This window comes from Schistocerca piceifrons, chromosome 3 (assembly GCF_021461385.2).
Source record: "Schistocerca piceifrons isolate TAMUIC-IGC-003096 chromosome 3, iqSchPice1.1, whole genome shotgun sequence".
Lineage (NCBI taxonomy): Eukaryota > Metazoa > Arthropoda > Insecta > Orthoptera > Acrididae > Schistocerca > Schistocerca piceifrons.
Window position 1 is genome coordinate 416,444,843 of NC_060140.1, and position 25,408 is coordinate 416,470,250.

The 25,408-nt window shown below is 38.0% G+C and overlaps 1 protein-coding gene across 1 annotated transcript in view; it reads left to right on the top strand.

The window, feature by feature from the left end:
- The window catches only part of LOC124789787 (alanine--glyoxylate aminotransferase-like), a 106,434-nt gene that overhangs the window by 16,720 nt on the left and 64,306 nt on the right, over positions 1 to 25,408 (top strand). Inside the window, exon 3 of the mRNA XM_047257256.1 lies at positions 14,565 to 14,757. Coding sequence (XP_047113212.1) covers positions 14,565 to 14,757 — 193 coding nt within the window. The remainder of the gene's footprint in view (positions 1 to 14,564; positions 14,758 to 25,408) is intronic.

Below are 25,408 nucleotides of genomic sequence, written 5' to 3' on the forward strand. Positions count from 1 at the left end.
TAGGTGAATGGATTGCAGAAAATTGTAATGAAAAGAAATCTGTTAGATCAAGAGTCCATAAAATGGAGACGGTGTTTCAGTTAACAAAAAACATTTACAACAAAAGAGTCTCTCATGGACCTGCAAAATACAATACTACACAACAGTAATTGAACCCGAAGCTCTCTACGCATCTGAGACACTAAACCTTCAACACAGAACACTAAAAGGGGAATTAGAAGTGAAATAACGTAAAATAATGAGGAAAATCCTAGGACCAAGAACTAAAGATGGTGTGCATTATCCAAAAACCAATGCAGAAATATATAAAAATATCTCCAAAATAACAGACACGATGTGCATGAGGAGAATCCAATTCATGGGGCATTTAGAAAGAATGGACTCAAAGAAGTTAACACACAAAATCCATATATTTTTAAAGAACAAAACCACAAGACCGAATTGGTACAAACAGATGGAAAAAGACCTGACAGAAATGAAATCAGAAAAATCACAAACATACGGGGTTTTGAGGAAGAAGAGAGAAAAACTAACCGACATATGTTGTCTACACAATGAAAGCTAGCCCATTGGTTGCTTATGAAGGAATACTGGGTGAAAAGGAAGACCAACAAATGTTGATTATGCATGGTCCTAAGTGATCCATCTGCGAAGATGAAGGAGAAGAAAACAATCAAAACTGAAACTAATATATATGCAGCAAGTATCTTCAATAAAATGAGAAGGAATAACTCTTTAAATACAAACAGTTTATTTGCTAAGTGGCAGCCTGTGAAGATGAATGACATTTATTCTTTTCTTGCTATTATTTTACACATGTTTCTTGTGAAAAAGTCATCATTGCATGATTATTGGTCGACAAATTACATGCTTTCTTCATCCTTTGCTCCTAGCATAATGAGCATGGACAGATTCAAAGCAATTCTGTCAAACTTGCACTTGAACCATACTGAAAATTACAAACCTAAAGGGCAACAGAATTATGATCCACTATTCAAAATTAGAATGTTTTATGACAGTAAGGTTCGATCATGTCAGTTATCAAATGCTCCCTCCCAACAATTGACTATTGATTAAGGTATGTGTGGGTTCAGAGGAAGAATTCACTTCAGAGTTTATATGAGAAATAAACCTGATAAATATGGTGTGAAATTATTTATGGTATGTGATGCAAAGACTGGCTATAGCTTGAACTTATAAGTGTACATGGGAAAAGGATCTGAAGAGAGTGGTGTTATACCACTCTTAGACAGACTACTTTCAAAATATTTCAGTAAAGGCCATACTGTCTTCAAGGACAGATATTACTCTCCTGCAGTATTTGACCACCTTCCCAAAGATACCATTGTGAAAAAGGAGATAAAGAGAGGGGAAATGATTTTTATGAGGCGAGAACACTTAACTTTGCTTAAAGTGGAAAGATACAAGGGATCTGTTGATGCTTTCAACTTGTCACAAGGCCACAGTGTCAAAAGTGTCAGTGCATACTAAACAGGGCTGCATCAACAAAATGAAACCAGATGTAGTGTTGGACTACAATACTTATAAAACAGAAGTGGATCATTTTGATCAGATGGTTGCTTACTATCCATTTGCCAGGAAGCAGTTCAAATGGTGGAAAGAGTTGTTTTTTCATATGTTTGTGATGTGTCTCACAAATGCATATGTATTGTACAAGCAGACCAGAAACGTTGAAGACAGGAAAAAAATGTAGTCTGAAGATATTTCTTCTACAGGTTGGCGAGTCTCTTGTGAAAAGAGCACACAAGGAAACTGAGCCTCTAAATAGTCCAATCAATGACAGACTGTAAGGAAGACATTTTGTATAGAAGATCCCAGTGATGGAGAAGAAAGCAAACCCTTCACAGGTTTGTAAAATTTGTTTAGAAGGGATCAAAGCGCAGACTGGCAAGTGAGAAAGGAAAGAGACATGTTGGTGGTGTCAAGCGGGTAATGTCACTTGATGTATACCGGAATGTTTCAGGGAATACCACACAAAAACAAATTATGTGTCTTACATTCAATGTTTGACATTTTTCAAAATCTGAAAATATATAGTAATATTTTTTGGTATCAATAATTTGTTTCTTTCTTTTGCCAGCCACAACCTATTTCTTCAAAAAGATGACACATTAGTCTGCAAAAAGATAAAAAGTTTTTACCTCTAGCATCACAGCTTAAAAAATTATTGGCTTCTAAAAATAATGAAAAATGCTCAGCTTGCTGGGCACACAAATCAGCATTGGGCTCAGGTGTGAAAGTGTTAAACAATCGGTTCTAGGTAGTTCTCAGAGAAATCATTCAATAATGGTTTACATGACATCTTGCCATTCCCACTACTTACAAAATTGTAATTTTTTCAGTTAATTGTTTGATGATTAAAGTTTCCTCCCATGATTACAGTATGATTGGGGAACTTACTTACTAGTGAACTTAGTTTCCCTCTAAAGTTTTTGTTTACATCTGGGACTGAGTGCTGGTCAATAAGAAGTTTTGACTATAAGTTTATGACCACTCTTGATGCTAAGTGTGCATGCCATTCCAATTTCAGTTTTGGTAGATTTGAGTTTCTCATTTACTGCAACAAAAATACCACCTCCATTTACCATGAGCCTGTCATTTCAATATACACTTAAATTTTCCCCAAAAATCTCGCTGCTTTCAATTTTGGATTCTAAATATCTTTTTGTAGTTAGTATAATGTGAGCTTCATAGTTTTTCAGGGCACTTCAAATTCTGACACTTTTGCAAATGCTTAGGCAGTTAATCGGTAGAATTTTAATGCTCTGCCCTGTAGGGGACTTTTCTTTGCACTTTGTACTTATACATCCTGGTCCTCTGCTGATATTATTACCTGGACTGGAAGGAGAGTCACCTATTCTAAAAAGCCCTTGTGTACACCTCATGCAAAATGAGCTATCTGGGTAGCATTGCTGTCATCTATCACTAAGGAAAGAATATAAGAAACCTAGTGCTATTTCTCTGATGCCATGAGTTTCTTCATTGCATAAGAGTACTGAATGATTCATAGAATCAAAGATTTTAGACAGATCTAAAAAAGTGCCAATAACTTTGTTTACCATACATGATCTGTTCACAAGTAAAAAGTTGCCACTGCTGTTTCTGTAGATCACTGTTTTCGGAAACCATGATACAAGTTGATTACTATGCAACATTTACAGAATATAGGTTCCAATTGCTCAAGAATTTCGCTTTCAAGTAACCTGCCAAATATTGATTTTAGTTAAATTGGTCTCCAATTCTTTGTGTTCGTAGTTTCACTTCCTTTATTCACTGGTCACATATTAATGATTTTTAAGAGGTCAAGGAAAGTTCTCTGGGCAATTGAAATGTTTGTTAAATGTGTTACTTGTTTTTTTTCTTCATTTACTTATTGTTTAGGAAATGTAGATCACATGCTGTGATGTTGAATCATTCATTTCTTCCCTGCATATCTTGCTAAATAGTTCTATGCATTCATTAATTCACATACAGTGCTCTCTAGAACCCCTAGGAGGGGAAAAAATGATGTCATACATTAACAGACAGAAACAGTCACTGCAGGCTACTGCTGTAAAGAATACAAGAAACAGATTCAGAGTAGTGCTAATCAACTAACTGATAATTATGGGAATTGCTTTACATATGTTTATGTATAATATGTGGAAAACAGATACTGTGAAGAAGAAAAAGACACTGTTCCTCTTCCTTTAACACTCAGCTGCAGTTTTTATCTAATAATTCAAACAAAATATTAATGTAGCTGTATATAGGACACTATCAACTATCTGTGTTTAGGTCTTCAGTCCAGAGATTGATTTGATGCAGCTATCCATGCGACTCTATACTCTGGAAGAGTCTTCATCTCCAAATAACTACTGCAACCTACATCCTTTTGAATCTGCTTAGTGTATTCATCTCTATGATTTTTACCCTCCATGCTTCCTTCCAATACTAATTTGGTGATACCTTCTTTTAATCAGCTTAAGCCACAAATTCCTCTTCTCCCCAATTCTATTCAGTACCGCCTCATTATTTATGTGATCTACCCATCTATTCTTCAGCATTCTTCTGTAGCACCACATTTCAAAAGCTTCTATTCTCGTCATGTCCAAATGTAGCGGTTATCCAATTGGATATTCCAATATTTATTTTCCTTTTGTGAGATTCTAGCTGTTCATCCAAAATCCCTTGGTTATTTATATTGAGATTCGTAACGGCAGATGTTAAGTCTTCCATATTCAACTTCAATGCGGAAAAAAATGGTTCAAATGGCTCTGAGCACTATGTGACTCGACATCTGAGGTCATCAGTCCCCTAGAACTTACAACTACTTAAACCCAGCTAACCTAAGGACATCACACACATCCATGCCCGAGGCAGGATTCGAACCTGTGACCGTAGCAGTCACGCGATTCCGGCCTGAAGCGCCTAGAACCGCTCGGTCACATTGGCCGGCCTTTATTGCAGAATGCGATGTCCAGTTTATTGACTTGGCTCAAAATTGTTGCACACGCTTGCTTCATATTCATTAGCTCGGACCTGATGTTGGCTAATTCGGTTTTTATTTCATTTTTTTAATTCTTTGTCTCTTTGTTCCTGTTTCTTTTCCCACTGATTGCGTAAAGCTTCGCTCTCTTTTTCCCGCTGATCGTGTTCACGATCGCGTAATTCCAACTTTTTCAAGAAAATAGTAAGTGGGTCAAGCGCAATACTGTCTTCCGTCGTTTCATTAAATTGATCCGCACCCGCTGCAGTTTCATTAATTCCAGTGGTCGGACGACCATTTTCGTTATTTTGTGTGATCTCCGTATTCGCGGTAGACGTATTCAAGTCCGGGGTTTGATTTTCTAACTCATCTGCAGTGAAATCTATGAGTGATTCATTTAGATTTACCGCTTCATTTTCGAAACCTGACGGTGAAGCCATTGTTTCAATTGGTAAATTCTCTTTTTTACCGACTTTGACCATAATATTAAATTTCTTCTTGTCTAAACTGTTTATTGTCATGTTTCAATCCCATACATGGCTACACTCCATACAAATACTTTCAGAAACGACTTCCTGACACTTAAATCTATACTCGATGTTAACAAATTTCTCTTCTTCAGAAACGCTTTCCTTGCCATTGCCAGTCTACATTTTATATCTTCTCTACTTCAAACATCATCAGTTATTTTGCTCTCCAAATAGCAAAACTCAAACTTCTACTTTCAGTGTCTCATTTCCTAATCTAATTCCCTAAGCATCATCTGATTTAATTTGACTACATTCCACTATCCTCATTTTTCTTTGGTTGATGTTCATCTTATAACCTCCTTCCAAGACACTGTCCATTCCACTTAGCTGCTCTTCCAGGTCCTTTGCTGTCTCTGACAGAATTAATATGTCATTGGCAAACCTCAAAGTTTTTATTTCTTCTCCATGGGTTTTAATTCCTACTCCAAATTTTTTGTTTGTTTCCTTTAGTGCTTGCTCAATGTACAAACTGAATACTATTAGGGATAGGCTACAAGCCTGTCTCACTCCCTTCTCAATCAATACTTCCCTTTCATGCCCCTTGACTCTTATAATTGCCATCTGGTTTCTGTACAAATTGTAAGTAGCCTTTTACTCCCTGTATTTTACCCATGCTACCTTCAAAATTTGAAAGAGAGTGTTCCAGTTGACATTGTCCAAAGCTATCTCTAAGTCTACATATGTGAGAAATGTAGGTTTGCCTTTCCTTAATATATTTTCTAAGATATGTTGTAGGGTCATTATTGCCTCATGTGTACCAACATTTCTACAGAATTCAAACTGAACTTCCATGAGGTCAGCTTCTACCAGTTTTTCCATTTGCCTGTAAAGAATTTGTGTTAGTATCTTGCAGCCATGACTTATTAAGCTTATAGTTCAGTGATGTTCATACCTATTGACACCTGTTTTCTTTAGGATTGGAATTATTATATTCTTCTTGAAGTCTGAAGGTATTTTGCCTGCCTCATACATCTTGCTCATCAGATGGTAGAGTTTTGTTGTGGCAGGCTTTCTCAAGGCTATCAGTTGTTCTAAAGAGATGTTGTATACTCCCCGGGCCTCGTTTTGACTTAGGTCTTTCAGTGCTCTATCAAACTCTTCACGTTGTATAATATCTCCCATTTTATCTTCATCTACGTCCTCTTCCATAGTATTGCCCTCAAGTACATCACCCTTGTATAGAATCTCTATATACTCCTTCCACCTTTCTGCTTTCCCTTCTTTGCTCAGGACTGGTTTTCCATCTGAGCTCTTGATATCCATAAAGGTTTTCTCCAAAGGTCTCTATAATTTTCCTGTAGGCAGTATCTATCTTACCCCTAATGATATATGCCTCTACATCTTTACATTTGTCCTCGAGCCATCCTTGCCTAGCCATTTTGCACATCCTGTCGATCTCATTTTTAAGACTTTGTCTTATTCACCTGCTTCATTTACTGCATTTTTATGTTTTCTCCTTTCATCAATTAAATTCAATATCTCTTCTGACCCAAGGGTTTCTACTAGCCCTCTTCTTTTTATTTACTTGATCCTCTGCTGCCTTCACTATTGCATCTCTCAAAGCTATCCATTCTTCTTCTACTGTATTTCTTTCCCCTGTATTTGTCAATCATTCACTTATGCTCTCTCTGAAACTTTCTACAACCACTGGTTCTTTCAGTTTATCAAGGTCCATCTCCTTAAATTCCTAGATTTTTGTAGTTTCTTCAGTTTTAATCTACAGTTCATAACCAATAGATTGTGGTTGAGTCCACATCTTGTTCCTAAATCTCTGTATTACCATTATATAATCTATCTGAAACCTGTCAGTATCTCCAGGCTTCTTCCATGTATACAACCTTCTTTTATGATTCTTGAACCAAGTGTTAGCTATGCACAAAATTCTCCCAGGCAGTTTCCTCTTTCATTCCTTACCCCCCAGCCCACATTCACCTACTACTTTTCCTGCTTTTCCTTTGCCTACTATACAATTCCAATCCCTCATTACTATTAACTATCTGAATAATTTTTTTATCACATCATACATTTTTTCAATCTCTTCATCATCTGCAGAGCTAGTTCGCATATAAACTTGTACTGCTGTGGTAGGCGTGGGCTTCATGTCTATCTTGGCTGCAATAATGCGTTCACTATGCTGTTCATAGTAGCTTATACGCACTCCTATTTGTTTATTCATTATTAAATCTACTCCTGTGGCCGGCCGGTGTGGCCGTGCGGTTCTAGGCGCTTCAGTCTGGAACCGCGTGACCGCTACGGTCGCAGGTTCGAATCCTGCCTCGGGCATGGGTGTGTGTGATGTCCTTAGGTTAGTTAGGTTTAAGTAGTTCTCAGTTCTACAGGACTGATGACCACAGATGTTAAGCCCCATAGTGCTCAGAGCCATTTGAACTATTTTTTTTCTAGTCCTGCATTACCCCTATTGGATTTTGTATTTGTAATCCTGTATTCCCCTGACCAGAGGTTTGTTCCTCCTGCCACTAAACTTCACTAATTCCCACTATATCTAACTTTAACCTGTCCATTTCCCTTTTTAAATTTTCTAACCTACCTGCCCGATTAAGGGATCTGACATTCACATTCCAATCTGAAGAACGCCAGTTTAGTTTCTCCTGATAATGATGTTCTCTGGAGTAATCCCCACCCAGAGGTCCGAATGAGGGACTATTTTACCTCTGGAATATTTTACTCAAGAAGATGCCATCATCATTTAACATACAGTAAAGCTGCATGCCCTTGGGAAAAATTATGGCTGTAGTTTTCCTTGCTTTCAGCTGTTTGCAATACCAGCATAGCAAAACTGTTTTGGTTAATGTAACAAGGCCAGATCAGTCAACCATCCAGACTATTGCCCCTGCAACTGCTGAAAAGGCTGCTGTCCCTCTTCAGGAACCACATGTTTGTCTGGTGTCTCAACAGATACCCTTCAATTGTAGTTGCACCTACGGTACTGTTATCTGTATCATTCCACTTGGGACCTGTGGAAGGTAAATTAGCTTATTTGTTTCAGTTGTAAGTATTTGTCATGTATTATTATTTTTCTGACATATTCTAAATCACGGAGGACCTCCTCACGATGGATCAATTCGAATGAAAGTAAATCTAATTTAATCTAATCTAGTCCTTTACACACTAGTAAACTCTGCTGCCAGAACCGCATAATAGTCACTGATACCATTTTCATTGTGGATGTCCTCAAAGAGATCAGATTATTCTGTTGCCATTAGATCTAATGTATTTCCATCATGAGTGGGGTTCATAACTGTTATAGATAGTTTTCAGAGAAGGTATTTAGTAAAGTTTCACATCATGTCTTATCACGCCTGCCACTAACAAAACTGATTTCCCCAATTAAATGTTGGATGGTTAAAGTCTCTACCAATGATTACAGTATGATTGGGAAACTTTCATACAAATGAACTGAGGTTTTCTCTAGAGTTTTTGGTTACATCAGGAGATCAGTCTGGTGGGCGATAAGAAGATCAAATTATAATTTTATGCCCATCTCTGATACTGAGTTTTGCCAAAACAATCTCATATGCAGCTTCAATCTATACCTTGGTGGATCTGAGTTTCTTGTCTACTGTGACAAATGCACCCATTTGCCTGTCCTTTCGATATACACTTAAATTTTCCCCAAAAAGGTCACTTGTATCAATTTCAGGTTTCAGTCAGCTTTCTATACCTAGATTTATGTGTATACTTTAAAGTATGATAACAACCAATAACAAATAGTGCTAATCTACTTGCTTTGATAATTATATGTCTTTCTTGCAGATTACTTTATTAACATACGAATTACTTCAAACTAAGCATTTATGTAATTTTACATAAAACACAATCACTGTTAAACACTAACATTACTTTTAATCAGAATTTACATCCTTGAGTCCAAATATTCTGATACATTATAAAAGGAATGATATAAAGATACTCTTTTACTTTAGTTTTAAATGTCTGGTGATTTCCCACTTCCTCTTTGATTTCATGTAGCAGCTTCTTAATGACTTTTGTGCCAGAATATAGAATTTCCTTCTGGATCATAGAGAAGAATGCATAGTTCATATGGAAATCATTTTTATTTCTAGAATATGGCAGTTCATCTTAAATTCACCCTTAATGTTAACTACTAATACCATTAGGGAGTAAATTATTGATATATTAGCATAAGATTAAAAAGTTCCTATAAAAGGCTTCTGCAAGATGTTCCTGCCTTGCACTTTTGTAGAATAAACACTACTATGACCTGCATTGCATCAGAAGATCATGCCTTAACACTGTACTGAGTGGAAAAAGTGCAAATTACGCCAACAATTCTGCCTGTAAGTTAACATTTAGATTGCTAACTAGTGCAAAGCAGGCAGAACTGAGCTGTTCGGTTAACTTATCTACCTTCTCTGCCCCTCAGTATGTTAACTATCCATGTAAATGACTAGAAACTTCACATGTGAAATCTCATAAAATATTTGCTCATTGACTGCGTGTGATACCTATAAGTTACTTTGGTTTGTTTGGAATTGCATACTACGAGTCGTTATAAGAAGAATAAGAGTTAAGCTGTTTTGGTGTGAACATATTTCTGTCTGTCCCTGAGCATATTTGATGTGAATTCATTTTGGTCCTTTACCAATATATTTCTAGAATTAGAAACTATCACTGTCTTTTAGAGAATTCTTCAATACATTTGGTAAAACATTTGTGTAGTTTGTAAGATAATGTGGATGCTGGCCAATATATTTCTAGACTTAGAAAGTATCACTGTCTTTTGGAGAATTTTCAATACATTTGATAATCATATGTGTAGTTTATAAGATAATGTGGATGCTGGTGAGTTGTAAGCTGAAGCAGAATTATTGAAATACAAGTGTCACCATGGCTGGGGTTGAGATGAGGCAGACTATACTGGAAACTATTCAAGGGCTGGGCAGCTGCAGTTGCTGGTGAGAGGCAAGTGGAAATGAATGGTCTGAAAGCTCAGATAGAGTGAGAAAATATATGTTGTATTTGTGAACTGTATATATTTTTAATGGTGGTCCATTTTCTATATTTTGTGATCTTTCTAAAAATGTGATGGCATACAAGGGTGTGCAAATGGCAGCTCCTGATAATTCTGCTCCAGGCTGTCATTCTATTCCAGGCAGTCATTGGGGAAATTTGAATGTTGGAGAAGGACTTGGAACTTGTAAAGTGATAGGTTCTAGGTAGCAAGCGACCATGCAAATACTTTAACTTTTGTTCTAACTTAGGAGAAAAGCAAGCTAAGTTGAACTTATAATCTGTGAGCTTGTTGGGGCTTTAACATTTCAAAAGTGTCTGGTGACATGCAGCTTTGGACAGTGAGTTTCTTTTCTTTTTGGTTGCATTTTAGTATCGTTACTGGTTAGACTATTAGAATATACGTATGATTACATGCATTTAGATATGTTAGTTGCTATATTGAAATCTAATTATTTCTGGCTCGTGAACTGTTTAGAGAAATGGGACTTAGTATTTGAGGACCACAGATGTTTCATTAACTTCTGGATATGCATGTATCCAATCTTTTCTACTACTATTTATTATTGTTATTTTGTTTCATGGTCACACACATATTTGCAGGACCACCATTTCAATTGTTTATGCATTTTAACTAATGAATAAATCATCTGTTAGTTAAATCTGAATTCTTTGGTGTTGTCTACTGTCAGTTATCTGAAAGGATACAACATTTAATCAATTATTTTCTCCGTTTGTTTCACCCTACTTTTGGGTACAATGAATCAATCCACTCTTGATGTTCTGTACTTTTCTATTAATGCATTATTGTTTCATTCTTTCTGATCTTGCTTTCCTTTCCTCTTCAGAAATTTAGATTGTTTTTTTTGTTTTCATTTTGAATTGGAACCTCTCTTTCTTGTCTTAAGTTTTTTTTTCAGTTTTATCCATGAGCATATTTTCTGTGACTTGGGGCTCTCTTAAGTCCTTCTCCATTGCCTTAAACTGATTTGGTTGTTTTCCCTAAGTGGAAGTAGTCAAAATTATTTACTGATCTATCTGGGTTCATACCAAGGATGTATCCATAAAAATCAGTTCTTCTTTTCCTCAATGCATCTGAGAGTTTATTGGTCATGTGGTAATGGCTTCATATGTGGCAACTTGGAAGGCCAGTTCAATTTTACTTTTTCTAGATTTCATTGCTTTTTCTTAAGGGCATTCCAGCTGATCCATTCTCCAAGATATTTGAATTCTTTGACAATGTCTGTTGTTTGTTCTCCCACTTTACAATGTTTTGGTGTTTTTTATGTTTGTCATTATCTTGGTCTTTTGATACGAGATTTTGAGACCTATTGTTACAGCTTGTTTTCGAAGTTTGAGTATCTGTTCTTTGGCTTCTTCTCAAGTCTTGGCTAGAAGGGTGCAATGCCCCACCAGCTCCACCCTTACATGGATCAGTTTTTGCCTATAAATCACTGTGGTTGGCGATTGGACTTGTAATTATAATGGGCAGACACTTGCATGTAATAGGATCTCAGTGTTCACTAATCGCTCTAAGCACTGCAGAGCTAAACCCTTACCACAATCTTTAATTTTGAATAATTGGAACTGATATAATAACTTAATGAGGAAACAAGGGGGAGGAGAGCACACAATATAAGTCATAATCACTTTAAAATAGCAACATACCCTGGATATGTACGGTATGGATCCTACACATGTATTACTTTCTTTACCACACCAAAAGACACTTTCATCAGAACAGAATAAATCTATTTTAAACTTGATACACTTTCATGTAAAATAACACTGAAATGTTGAGTGAAATGATCCTGCTAAGCTTTGAAGATGCATAGCTACTGTGGTGTTATTATTTGTGATTTTTGTAACTAGTAAACTTCTTTCTTTAACATTTTCTTTACACAGCATTAACCACTGACTGAAAATGAGTTTTTACACTTATGTTTCCTGATAATTTTCAATGTGAAGAATTTTTGAACTGATAGTACCTCAGTGCAACATAACAAAAACACTTTCCTGCACTTTTGTTGATACATAATTTAGTTTGTCACATGCCATGAATCAGTAAAATCAAATGCCCTGAACACCACAGTAATAATCTTTTTTGTAGTACTGAAAATGTGCTCAATACCTTTTGTTGTCTTTTTCCACAGCTGCTTTCATTACGCTTGTCAATGTAACAAAAGAGCTGGTACTTTGTACACAATCTGATGCTTTGCGTGATATGGCAATAATAATTTTAAGCAGTTTATATATGGGCCTACATATAACCAGCTTATGATCTGAAAATGTTGCTGATTAAATATCACAGTATGTGAAAAGGACACACTAAGTATGTACTGAAATAACAACAGTGTGATAAAGCTTGTTGCTTTTAAACACATAACTTGTACAAGAAGACAATGAGGACAATGAGTCATAACTCTCATACTGTGAGAAATAGAATATACTGAACTTCACCATGGAAATAAATAATTCAGTCCTTTTGTGGTGTTGAGCAGCATACTGCGACCTCTTGTGAGATTTTGCTACTGATGGATGGTTTAGCAGCTTTTACAAAGTGGCTTCGAAGTTGTAATTCCTATCGTAATATTTGGCCAGTGCAGTGGGTAATGCTGCAATATAATGTCTGACTCCTTCCCAGCAGACAATTACTTCCCTCCAGCCCTTGTAATAACATTGCCACTTCTATATCTTGCTTTGTTGACAAATAGCTGCATAATAATGTAGAATTAAGTGTAGCAATAATATCCCATCCATACGAGGCTGTTTAACAATGATCATGCTCATTATAATCACCACACAATACAGTATGTGGGCATCACACCATACACTACTTCACCACCCTTCTGACTCACAAAGAGAACTGTTCTGGAACTTCCTGTTGCAATGTTTCTTCCACCTTATCCCCCCCTCCCGTCCCCTACGCGGAAGACCCTTTACATTTTAACTTAAGCCTAAATCCATGACTCCTTACAGCTCTAATTATAAAGGTTCATAATACTTTTAAAACTAAGATCTGCTTAACAATATATAGAGATTAATACAAAAAACATTATTTACCGCGATACATTTAAAATACAGTTACAGATTATTTGTTGCATACTTCACAGCATGATGTCAGCACCTTACAGTTGCAAGCTGTCTTACTTTACCCTGTTGCTGTTAGATGGCATATGTGCCCTCAGTGTTCTATCATCTCACTCCTTGCTTCATACAGGTTCTTTATAGCTACCCTGCTACTGATCATGTTTTTTAAATTATGAGAGAGAGAGTAATGAAGTAACTTCTATGAAATGAAATAGAACAATTCCTACACTGTGTGATGTATACTTGTGTTGTCACAAGGACCATATCATCTGCAAAGCCTAGACAATTGTCTTTTGGTCTCAACCAGATTCCACAACAGATCTTCATGTTCCACTCTCTGACTACTTTTTCTAGGACACAGTTAAATAGCAGTGGAGAGAATCCTCACCTCCATATACACTAGTTTTTATCTCAAAAGGTTTGGGGAATTCTCCTGTGAATATGACTTTGGAGGAGCATTTGTGCTACAGCAGCACACTGGCAAAATATTATTTCTTTATTGAACATGTAATTTTCATGGCCATTAAAGAGTGAAAACCCCCTAGGGGAGACTGTAAGTAGTTATAAGACCGTATGAAGCTATGGCATAGCCATTTCACAGAGCTTAGAGTCACTAATGAGTAAATACAATATCTCCTTGCTTGGCATGCTCTACACCATAACAGAAATGATCTTGGTGTCTGCTTCAGTGCACTGGTGTATCGGCAGATTCTCATAGGTGGGCCATTTGCACTTTTTTGCCACCACTAATATGGTCTTAACTTATATTTATCACCACTGTTGCTATCTAAATTCTTTTCATTCTCCTCCCTTCCTTTCATTTCTCACATAATTTTACTTTCTACTGTTCATTTGTTTATTTGGTGCTCTCTTTTACCTTTTCTTACCTTGGAAGCATATTCACCAGTATCTTATTCTTTCATTTTTCTCTGATACTGCTCGTTTTCCATCATTTTTGCATCTATTTCCCATATGGTCTAATTTATGCCTGACTTGTTGACTAAGCTCTACTTCATTTCTTGTTTCTCTTCTCTTCAAATTGTGCTTTTTCACTCTTTTCAATGTTGACTCTGCTCTATTATGATCTGTTGTATCTTCCCTGCCATAATATCCTGCATGACTATCCTACTTATTTTCTGAACAGACTTATTTATTTCAGATACTTTCTCTCTTTTGTCTGGTATATCAAAACTTGTTCTGAAGTTAATGGTTGTGTCAACTTTTGCATGTGATTCTACCGTCAATGACTTTATTTTATTATAGTGGTCATTTCTTTACAGGCATTTTAACAAAAATGCAGGCAGTATATTTACAGTAATTTATCCTCATTTTAGTATGAACAGTACCCACAATACTACAATAATTTTTCACCATCTCAAAGAGCAGATTTTTTTTAGTATAGAATTACGTACATTTCTTAGCATGACATATAATTTAATAGATCTGTTGATGTTCTAATTTAGGTGCTGGATGATATAAAGGCTGGTTTGCAGTATGTCTTCCAGACAAAAAATGAGATGACTTTTGCAATGTGTGGGTCAGGTACTCTGGGAATGGAGGCAGCTTTATTAAATTTGTATGAACCAGGAGATACAGTTCTTGTTGCCTGTAATGGTATATGGAGTGAAAGGGCAGCACAAGCTTCTGAAAGACATGGTAAGAATAATAATTATTCCTAGCTTATAAAATACTTCTCAAAATATTCCTTCAATCTGCTCATTGCCTTCCCAATGGTAAATCATTTTTGCTAAACTAAATGACTCTGATTTCCCCTTTAGTAGAAACAGAAAAGTCCAGTTTATTACAGCAGTAATTTTTTGAGAAGTTACTGAAAGATTTGGCAATTAAAAACCCCATTCAGTATTCTCTACCATATCCTCATTAATTTCTTGATTAAATGAGTGCTGATATTCACTTGTAGTCATAATAACCCCTTTCTACAGGTTTTAATGTTAGTAACTAACATTTTTAACTCTAGTCTCAAAAGCTTAAATATTACATGCACATAAAATTACCTGGTTAGCTATAGAGAGGAAGCCTTACATGATTAAAACAGATTCCAAGAATAGTCAGTCATGTGAGAGTGTTCTAAATAGATTTTTCTGAAAATGGTCTTGAGCAATTATCAAGGGAACCAACTCATGAGAGTAAAGTCTTACCGTATTCTGGTGATTAACAGACCCAAAGGGAATCTGTAGTCATAAAGCTGGTATAAAATCAATAATCTCAAGCCACAACTGGAATGTTAAGAAAGATAGGCAAATATCCTCCTTAAGAAATGTGATAGGAAACAGACTGTAGATTACCTGAGCAGTAAACATTTAACATTCATCTCCAGGAATGAAGATATAGAGTATCAATGGACACACTTCAGGACGATTGTGCAGTACACCTTAAACATAAAGGAACTCAGATAAGGATTGGTGTAGGATACACAATAGACAAACCATATGTAGATTAATAAAAATTTTATTGACACAAAAATTGTACAAATCATCTGGACATGATAAAGGCACAACAAGCATTGAACAGTCAGAGTCTGCACAGTCACTCCAGCTGATCAGCAATGTTGTTGATCCCACAGACATGTATCATGCTGAGCAATGTGGTATGTCACTAGAAAGCTCCACCATGCTACAAAAACAAAAAGGGATTCTTCACAGATTTAAATAAGGTGAAGACCTTATTGACAAACAAAAACTGGTTGAGAGCAAAATGAACATAATAAGGGCAATGCAAAAAGCAGTTCAATAAATTCCATAAAAAAATTTATCCTACAAACCTAATTGTAAAATTATTTTCATACTAAATAATCTGTAAGGACTTTTTGGATTGTCTCCTCTCTCACACTGCCTCACAGGCTCTTTGGCAGCCACTTCAGTAACTGTACACCTGAGTATTGCAGACCTTCTTCAACACCTATCTGTGTGGTTGCAACTGATTTTTTACTTCTTATATCTTGTTTATGGACATTAAAATTTTTACTAGTAATGTCCTACCTTTTACTAATGAAGCTATTGTTCTGTATATCAGCATAGATAGAAATATAATTCCTTTTGGGTTTAGGAAGAGAGCACTGCATGAATCAGTCTGTTTTTTATTCAGAATGATTATAAAGTCCTGGTGATTCAAAAATTATTTTTCTATTGTTGCTGTTGGTGTTTCCTTACTATGTAGTTTCATACTGTCAGTATGATTGAAGCACCCAGCACACTGGACACTTAATATGTTTGTTGGCATAATGTACAAGCTGTTTCATAATAAATAACATAACACAGTGTTTAACATTGTCTATATGTTGTCTCCTTTGCAGCTTATTTTCAAACACAATTCCCAAAAAAATTTACTGATTCAACTCCTTCCAGTCTTCTTTCTTTTTTAAATATACCTATGTGTTCTTTCTTTTCTTTGTTAGTGAACACCATGAAGATCATCATTTTTTGACTTATAATTAAGTTTCTTTGTATGAACCACTGCATACTGTTATTTGTTGAAATAATTTCACTTCTTTTAAAAGTTTCCAGACTTTTTTCTATATTTAATAATGTCCCATTATCAGCAAAGAGCATTTTTTTGCTCCTTCTCATCGACTTTGATATTATTTATAAAGAAGTTGAATAAATACAGATCCCTGAGATACACCACATTTAATGATTTTGATTTCAGATCTGTCTCCAGTTACTGTAGTCACATATTGCCTTTTGTTGCCAACGTATCATATGATTTTATCCATTCCACAGCATGTCTACTTAGGGCACTCCTTTGAATTTTTTTCCATTAGAGCTGCATAGGTGATTGTGTCAGAAGCTTTAAACAGATCCAGAAACATAGTGATGCCAAATTTCTTTTGCCTAATGAATCTATAACAGATTCTGTTGGATTAGAGATAGAAGCATACTATGTTATGCTGGACTCAAAATACTGCAGTTCTCTGCTGTTTAAATCAGTCTGTTGTGAATTAGCATCTGTAATATTTTTGATACAGCAGATACTACTTTTCAATTATTTACATGACATTTGTCACTTTTATTGCACATGTGCATTACTTCCTTTATTTTTAATTTTCTGGAAATACTTCTCCTCTAAATGAGGTATTTCCTATATCCAACAGTGGTTCAGTAATTTCCTAAATCACATGCTTTATTAGTTGATTTTATATTGCATCATACCCTGAAGATATCTTGGATTTTTTACTTTAAATGATTTTTATGAGCTTCTTTTTGTGTCCCTAGTTCCAGGAACATTAAATGGGATTATTGTCCATGTGTTCTAGGACGCTTAGGCCCCTGATTATTTCTTTCAATATATTCAATTTTGAGTGAATTAATCTACAGTACTTACGAAACTGTTGTTGAGTATATTAGCAGTCTTAAGTCTGTGTGTGAGTGTGGTGTTCTCTGTTTCCATTGACTTAGTAATGTTTCTGATATTTGCACTCTTTTTGCTATATCTTTCAGTGCTGTTTCACTTATATATTTTGAATTTCTTATGACTCCATTTATTTATCTGGCCTTTGCATCTCTTATAAATTTCTTGTATTTCTTCAGGTACTGTTTATATGTCCCCAAATTTTCTGTTTGTATGACATCCCATAGTCCAGTCCAGCATTTCATTATTCATTTGGTAACCTATTTCCTGTCGTGGCCTTTCTTTTTCCAACAGGTCATTTTGGGGAAGATTACATGAAAATGGTGCATTTATGTATTAAGAAATTCATTTTTTTCATTTGTTACTTGTCTTGCACAGTTTTACTCCAAAATTCCTTCCTTGATGTAATTTTCAAAATATTCATGTTTTATTGATTGATAATCCTAACTGCTTTCTTCTCTTACATTATTCTCATTTTAGAGCTTCTATTTTTGTAGATGTAATGTATTAACCCATGATTAATCAGAGCTAGCTGTTTTCAAAATTTTAGCTCCACCACCTCTGTTATCAGTGTTGGTGACAATGGCATCAATGATCGTCCAGCTTTTACCAGTCACTCTCATGGTTATATTTATTATTATTTTTGTCTTGCAATGCATAATCCATCTTTAAATTGTTGTTTTTATTTTGATTCTATGCCCAAATTTACAACTTCCATTCTAAATTTTAGTAATAATTTTGTTAGCTTTTTCATAGGGTTGTACTACTATCACTTGAATACCTGTAAATGCAGAAAATTCTTAGTTCTTCATTCATTATGCCAGACATTTCAAAGCCTTTTTCTACGTTTATTAGCAAGTTTAGGTAGATATTTGCAGAACTCAGTCATCTATCTTACAGACTACCAATTTTCTTTTTGTATATAGCAGCACCCGTACCTTTATATTTTGATCTGCAGAAATAATTAACCAGATCAGAGTCTCTTACTATCAGACTGCAAAGTTATGCTTCATTTAGCCCATGCATAATACATCTGGTTGTGTTCATTCAGGAGCACATGTACTTCTAGCTTTTGTTGTCTAGTTATTGAATGTTTCACTGGATGATAATGTTTTTCTCTTAATGACTTCTTGATGCCGATCAGTATCAGAGAGTTCATAATGTGTATAAGGCTTCAGTCCATCACACAAGTGGCAGAAAAAAAGGACAAGGAAAAAAAAAAAACCTATACAGCATCATAATTTATTGTATACAATGAGGTGCCCATATAATTAATTCCATTATAGTCAATAATTATTTCCATTACAGTATGATGTGTGCCCCAGTTACCTTCATTATTCTTATCTTGTCCCTCTGCCTACCTTGATTATTCTTATCTTTTCCCTCTCCTCTTTCATTTGCTGTGGCACTATTTTTTAATCTTTAGTTTCTTTACAAGAAAGGTCATTGGACAGATATGAACTCTATTACCATCTCTATTGTAAAATCTTTTTGTTATTAAAAAAACTGAAATGTACACAGAAAGCTCAAAACATAAACAACTCCAGAAATAAAACAAAAACAATGTGGAACATTACTAAATAAGATACAAACATAAATAGTAATGTGTATGAAATTGAGATTCCAGAAGATAACTGCAGTGCAGTGTCTGGGACACTGCGTTGTTGATCAACAGTCACATTCAATTAAGAGTCAACTTGCAAATTGTGATTATGTTTCCACATCAGCTTAGAATATTTCAGAAAAAATGAAAATTTGTGCCAGACTGGGGCTTATAGCATTTTGCCTACTTTTTTCCTTCATTTGTTCTCCTTGGTGTTGACGTACTGGTTGAAAAATTAGTCTACAAATGCTAGAAATGTAGGTTTGCCTTTCCTTAATTTAGCTACTAAAATAAGTCGTAGGGTCAGTATTGCCTCACGTGTTCCAATATTTCTACGGAATCCAAACTGATCTTCCCTGAGGTCAGCTTCTACTAGTTTTTACATTTGTCTGTAAAGAATTCACGTTAGTATTTTGCAGCCGCGACTTATTAAACTGATAGTTGGGTAATTTTCACATCTGTCAACACCTGCTTTCTTTGGGATTGGAATTATTATATTCTTCTTGAAGTCTGAGGGTATTTCGCCTGTCTCATACATCTTGCTCACCAGATGGTAGAGTTTTGTCAGGACTGGCTCTCCCAAGGCTGTCAGTAGTTCTAATGGAATGTTGTCTACTCTCGAGGCCTTGTTTCGACTCAGGTCTTTCAGTGCTCTGTCAAACTCTTCACGCAGTATCATATCTCCAGTTTCATCTTCATCTACATCCTCTTCCATTTCCATAATATTGTCCTCAAGCACATCACCCTTGTATAGACTCTCTATATACTCTTCCCACTTGCATTCTTTGCTCAGAACTGGGTTTCCATCTGAGCTCTTGATATTCATACAAGTGGTTCTCTTTTCTCCAAAAGTCTCTTTAATTTTCCTGTAGGCAGTATCTATGTTACCCCTAGTGAGATAAGCCTCTACATCCTTACATTTGTCCTCTAGTCATCCCTGCTTAGCCATTTTGCACTTCCTGTTGATCTCATTTTTGAGACGTTTGTATTCCTTTTTGCCTGCTTCATTTACTGCATTTTTATATTTTCTCCTTTCATAAGTTAAATTCGGTATTTCTTCTGTCACCCAAGGATTTTACTGGCCCTTGTCTTTTTACCTGCTTGATTCTCTGCTGCCTTCACCACTTCATCCCTCAAAGCTACCCATTCTTCTTCTACCGTATTTCTTTCCCCCATTCCTGTCAATCGTTCCCTAATGCTCTCCCTGAAGCTCTTTACAACCTCTGGTTCTTTCAGTTTATCCAGGTCCCATCTCTTTAAATTCCCACCTTTTTGCAGTTTCTTCAGTTTTAATCTACAGTTCATAACCAATAGATTGTGGTCAGAGTCCACATCTGCCCCTGGAAAAGTCTCACAATTTAAAACCTGGTTGTTCCTAAATCTCGTGTCTTACCATTATATAATCTATCTGAAACCTGTTAGTATCTCCAGGCTTCTTCCATGTATACAACTTTCTTTTATGATTCTTGAACCAAGTGTTAGCTATAATTAAGTTGTGCTCTGTGCAAAATTCTACCAGGCGGCTTCCTCTTTTATTTCTTACCCCCAATCCATATTCACCTACTATGTTTCCTTCTCTCCCTTTTCGTACTATCAAATTCCAGTCACCCACAACCATTAAATTTTTGTCTCCCTCCACTTTCTGGATAATTTCTTTTATTTCATCATACATTTCTTCAATTTCTTCATCATCTGCAGAGCTAGTTGGCATATGAACTTGTACTACAGTATTAGGTGTGGGTTTGTTTTGTATCAGTGATTAATAAATGCATGTTCGATACTTAGTGTGTGCTACCTCCAACCAATCCTATGTGATAATCACAGTGGTGACCCCAACATGGTTATTTTGTGCTCGTTTTCATCATTTACGAACTTCGTGTGCCAGCCCGCATTGTTTCCGCCACAATGGATCTAACAGTGTATTTTGGTGCAAGTGTAGCTGAGCCCATTAACTATGCTTGTGACCACGAGTGAACAAGTGTACCTACTTCGAATTTGGTTAAAAGTGAACAATAATTTATGCCTGGCCTCACTGGCAGCCACCTAACCTCACCTGGCACAACATGCTACCGCCTAGTGTGGCAGCACAACAACAGCAACAACATGGACTGCGCACACTGCCTAATGACTCTAGCACCATGGTTGCACCACGACTGCCTTCCACTCACTTTTGTAATGGCGCCGGCCGTTCCACCCATGCTGGTTACACGGTTAGCCCCACCATGGCTTCACCACGACTGCCTCCTGCCCACTTTTGCAACAGCACCTGCCATTACACCCCCACCGTGTTCTTCACCAGGCCTGCAGATTGGACACACAGTGCTGACTTATACACCTGCTCCCTCCGCACCATGTGCTGCATGCAGCCACTGCCCCTGCCCCAAGCAAACCTCGGGTGACGCACCATTCACCACTACTGCACTTGCAGTGTTGGAGGCCTCCTGATCTGCTCGCACCAACCTCCATCTGCCGGTGTTTCCTCAATGTGTGCTACCTGGCAAGCTTCCTAAGCTACCTGCTTAGTAAAAAGATAACCCAAAGTCTTGGTTCGCCTTAGTGGATCACCTACTGGATGTCCACGGCATTTCGGATGACAATGCCCATTTTGTCTGCCTTGTGAGCCACCTCCATGCTCGTACAGACCTCATCAGCAACTTGCTTCTCTCACCACTTGCTTCACACAAATACTCGATGGCAAAAGCACTGCTTATCAAGTGCCTTTCTTGCTCTGCAGCAGAGGCTATCCACTACATTATTCATGAAGAGCACCACAACGACTACATTCCTTCGCAGCTTTGGCAGGACCTACATGGATTAACTGATGATCAAGGATTACCTGACACCGCACTTTGGACACTGTGGATAGTCAAGATGCCTTTGTATCTGCAACTTCATCTACTGTCTCATGTCACTGAACCACTAGAGGTTCATTTATGCATGGCAGATCAGGCTTATGCTATCATTTGTCACCGACACTACCTGTCATGAACGACATCTCCATCACCCAAAGTTGGCACTCCTGCACCTCCGGATACATGCCCTGCTGGCAGAGGTCAGCGTGCTCACCTTGGCGTCTCAGCTGCCAGTCAGGAGCTGCCACCTAGTGGCCTACAGGAGGTACTGACTGTGGGCTCCCAACAGCCACTGACCTTGCCTGAGCAGCAATCTGATCAGCTACCAGCCTCCCACTGTGCTGGTTCCACGCTAATTATGGGGAAGCTGCCTGCAACTGCCACACGCCTTGCACCAAGTATGTTTAGGCACCACGTCCCGCAACTTTCCTTCATGGCACCTATCGTCTGATGCTGCACCACTTGCTTCAGTGATGCGACACCTCTATGCCACAGACATGTCAAAGGGCATCCGCTTTCTCATCAACACTGGCACCAATTTTAATGTAATCCTGGCCAAGCACACTGCCAATACACTATCATCTTCTACCGTCACCTTGATTGCTGCCAATTGTTCTCTTACTGTGGTCCATGGCCCCATCAAGATGTCGCTTCACCTATCACTGGTTCACACCTACCTTGAACTTTCCATGTTGCCGACGTGGATGAACCTATGATCGAGTTAGATTTTCTATACCATTACAAACTTTCACCAGACCTGCAGGCCACCACACTCCACTACAGTTCCGTGCTCACACAAATTCACCACAACTTTTCTCTCCGACAACTTTGCTATGCTCTCCACATGTGCATCCCTTGTCAAGCACATTAGTACATGACTCTCTGACCTGTCGGACATGCACTCACAAATCGATGAACTCCGCACCCAGAACAATGCCTTATTCAACTGATTCACCTCTACATCTGCTGAATGGCCACAGACATGGCGCACCATACATAGCCTATCAGCAGACCCACAACAAGGCAGTCCATCACACGCCTCTACAGTGTTTTCTCACAGATCTGCTCCTGTGTTGAGCATTCCACTACCTGCTGTTGTTTTTTCATGTCTGTGGATGAATATACAAGATGCATCTGCATGCCCTGCTCCTGCATCATGTTTTCCATTGCCGACTTCAGCTGATGTGCCGCCTACGCCACCCCGGTTCACCCAGGTCAGTGAACCAACATTGCCTTTGGATAGATTCTTGATCCCTATTGCAGGCCCTCCTATGCAAGTATCAGCCATCATTAATGGCACTTGTCATAGGATTTGCACCACTGATGGCACACCTGTTTGTTATAAGGTCAGGCACCTCAACGCTTCCATACTTGTGCATGCCAAGGAGATTGTTCAGGATCTGTTGGCTTCGGACGTCCTCTGCTCCTCTGATAGCAACTGGTCTTCACCTATTCATCTTGTTCCCAAAATGGATGACACCTTATGCATGTGTGGGGACTACAGGTCTCTTAATGCTCTCACCATTATCAATAAATACCCCATCCCACAAAGCCAGGATTTCATGCAATTACTCCATGGTTCTAACTTTTTATTCATTTTAGATTGTTCCAAGGCATATCATCAGATCCCTAAGCATCCACTGGATATTCCAAAGATGGCATCATCACACCCTTTGGCCTATTTGAATACTGTTACATGCCTTATGGATTGAAAAATGCTGCACAGACATGGTGCCGGTTCATTGATTCCATTTTTCTCCCTCTGCCATTTGCTTATGTTTACTTGGATCATGTACTGATCTTTTCCTCCTCTGCTGTGGAGCATCAAGTTCACCTTGACGCATTCCATTTGGCCCTCACTGACAATGGCATGGTGATCAACCATGATAAATCTCAACTGTGTTCCACATCATTTACCTTCCTAGGCCATACTGTCTCTGCCAGAGGCCTCCGACTGATGAGTTCTCGTGTTGAAACCATACTTGATCTTCCTCTCCCTGAGGATTATGCTCAGTTGCATCATTTTCTGGGTATGGCAAACTTTTGCCACCGCCATATTCCTCAAGCTGCTTCTGTCCAAATGTCCTTCACTGATGCTCTCTCTGACAAAAACACCACTGGGAATCAAAAGGTGGAGTGGACCAAACCCCTGCTTCATGCTTTTGGTAACCTTAAAACTACCCTCACCAAAGCCATCACACTTGCCCACCCTGACCCTGAGGCCCGTGTCTTGATCACGGCTGATGCCAGTGACTAAACTGTGGGTGCTGTTTTGCAATAGCACACCACTGACTCCTCCCAACACCTCCACTTCTTTTCCCAGAATCTGACTAAGAGCCAGTGCAAGTGGTCAGCTTTCGACCATGAGCTCCTCGCTGTGTGCAAGGCAATTAAACACTTCTGTAGTGACTTCAAGGGGCGACCTATCAGTATCTATACAGATCACAAGCCACTTGTGGATGCTATTCGTAATCTGGCTAAGGACCTTCCACTGAGAGATTTCCATCATATGGACTACATCTATCAGCACTCTTCCGATGTGTGCTATATCCGCGGCATGGAGAACATTCTGGCAGACTACCTTTTCTGCATCTGCATGCTAACTGCATTGCTGAATCTGGAGGAGCTCGCCAAAGTACAGGCCAACAGTGATGATATACAGCGAATAATATCAGACAATTAATCATCGCTCTCTGTCCAGCCCCATATGCTACCTGGGTCGACAATCCCTGTCCTTTGTGACATCTCTATGGGCAGACTCCACCACCTTGTCCCTACCACCCTTCATCATAGGATCTTTACAGCCTTGTATGGTTTAGCTCACCCTGGAATGTGAGTCATGATGTGGCTGGTTACAGAGCACTTTGTCAGGCCGGTGTGAAGCATGACTGTCGCACTTGGAGCCATGCATGCATTCTGAGTCAGCACAGCAAGGTTGGCAGGCACACTCAATTTCCATTGGGCAAGTTTGACAATCCAAAGGGGAATTTTTGGTATCTCCATATTAGCATCGTTGGTCCCCTCCCCCATTCCAAAGGTTACAGATACATCTTATCGATCATTGACCGTGTGATGTGATGGGTCAAGGCAGTCCCACTTATTGACATCACTGCCGAGACCGGTGCCCATTCTTATGCCTCGGTGTGGGTTGCTCACTTTGGCTGTCCTCTGTCTCTCATGACCAACCAGGGACGCCATTTTGAGTCCACCCTCTTTGCATGACTCTGCAAACTCAGTGGCATAGCCAAGTTTCACACCATGGCCTCCAGTGGAAGACTCTGCAGGAGAGAAACTCAGTAGCTCGGTAGGGGCATTTGTTAAAGTTTCGAGAACATACCTTCACCAAAGAGTCAAGCAGTATATTGCTCCCTCCTACGTATATCTCCCGAAGAGACCATGAGGATAAAATCAGAGAGATTAGAGCCCACACAGAAGCATATCGACAATCCTTCTTTCCACGAACAATACGAGACTGGAATAGAAG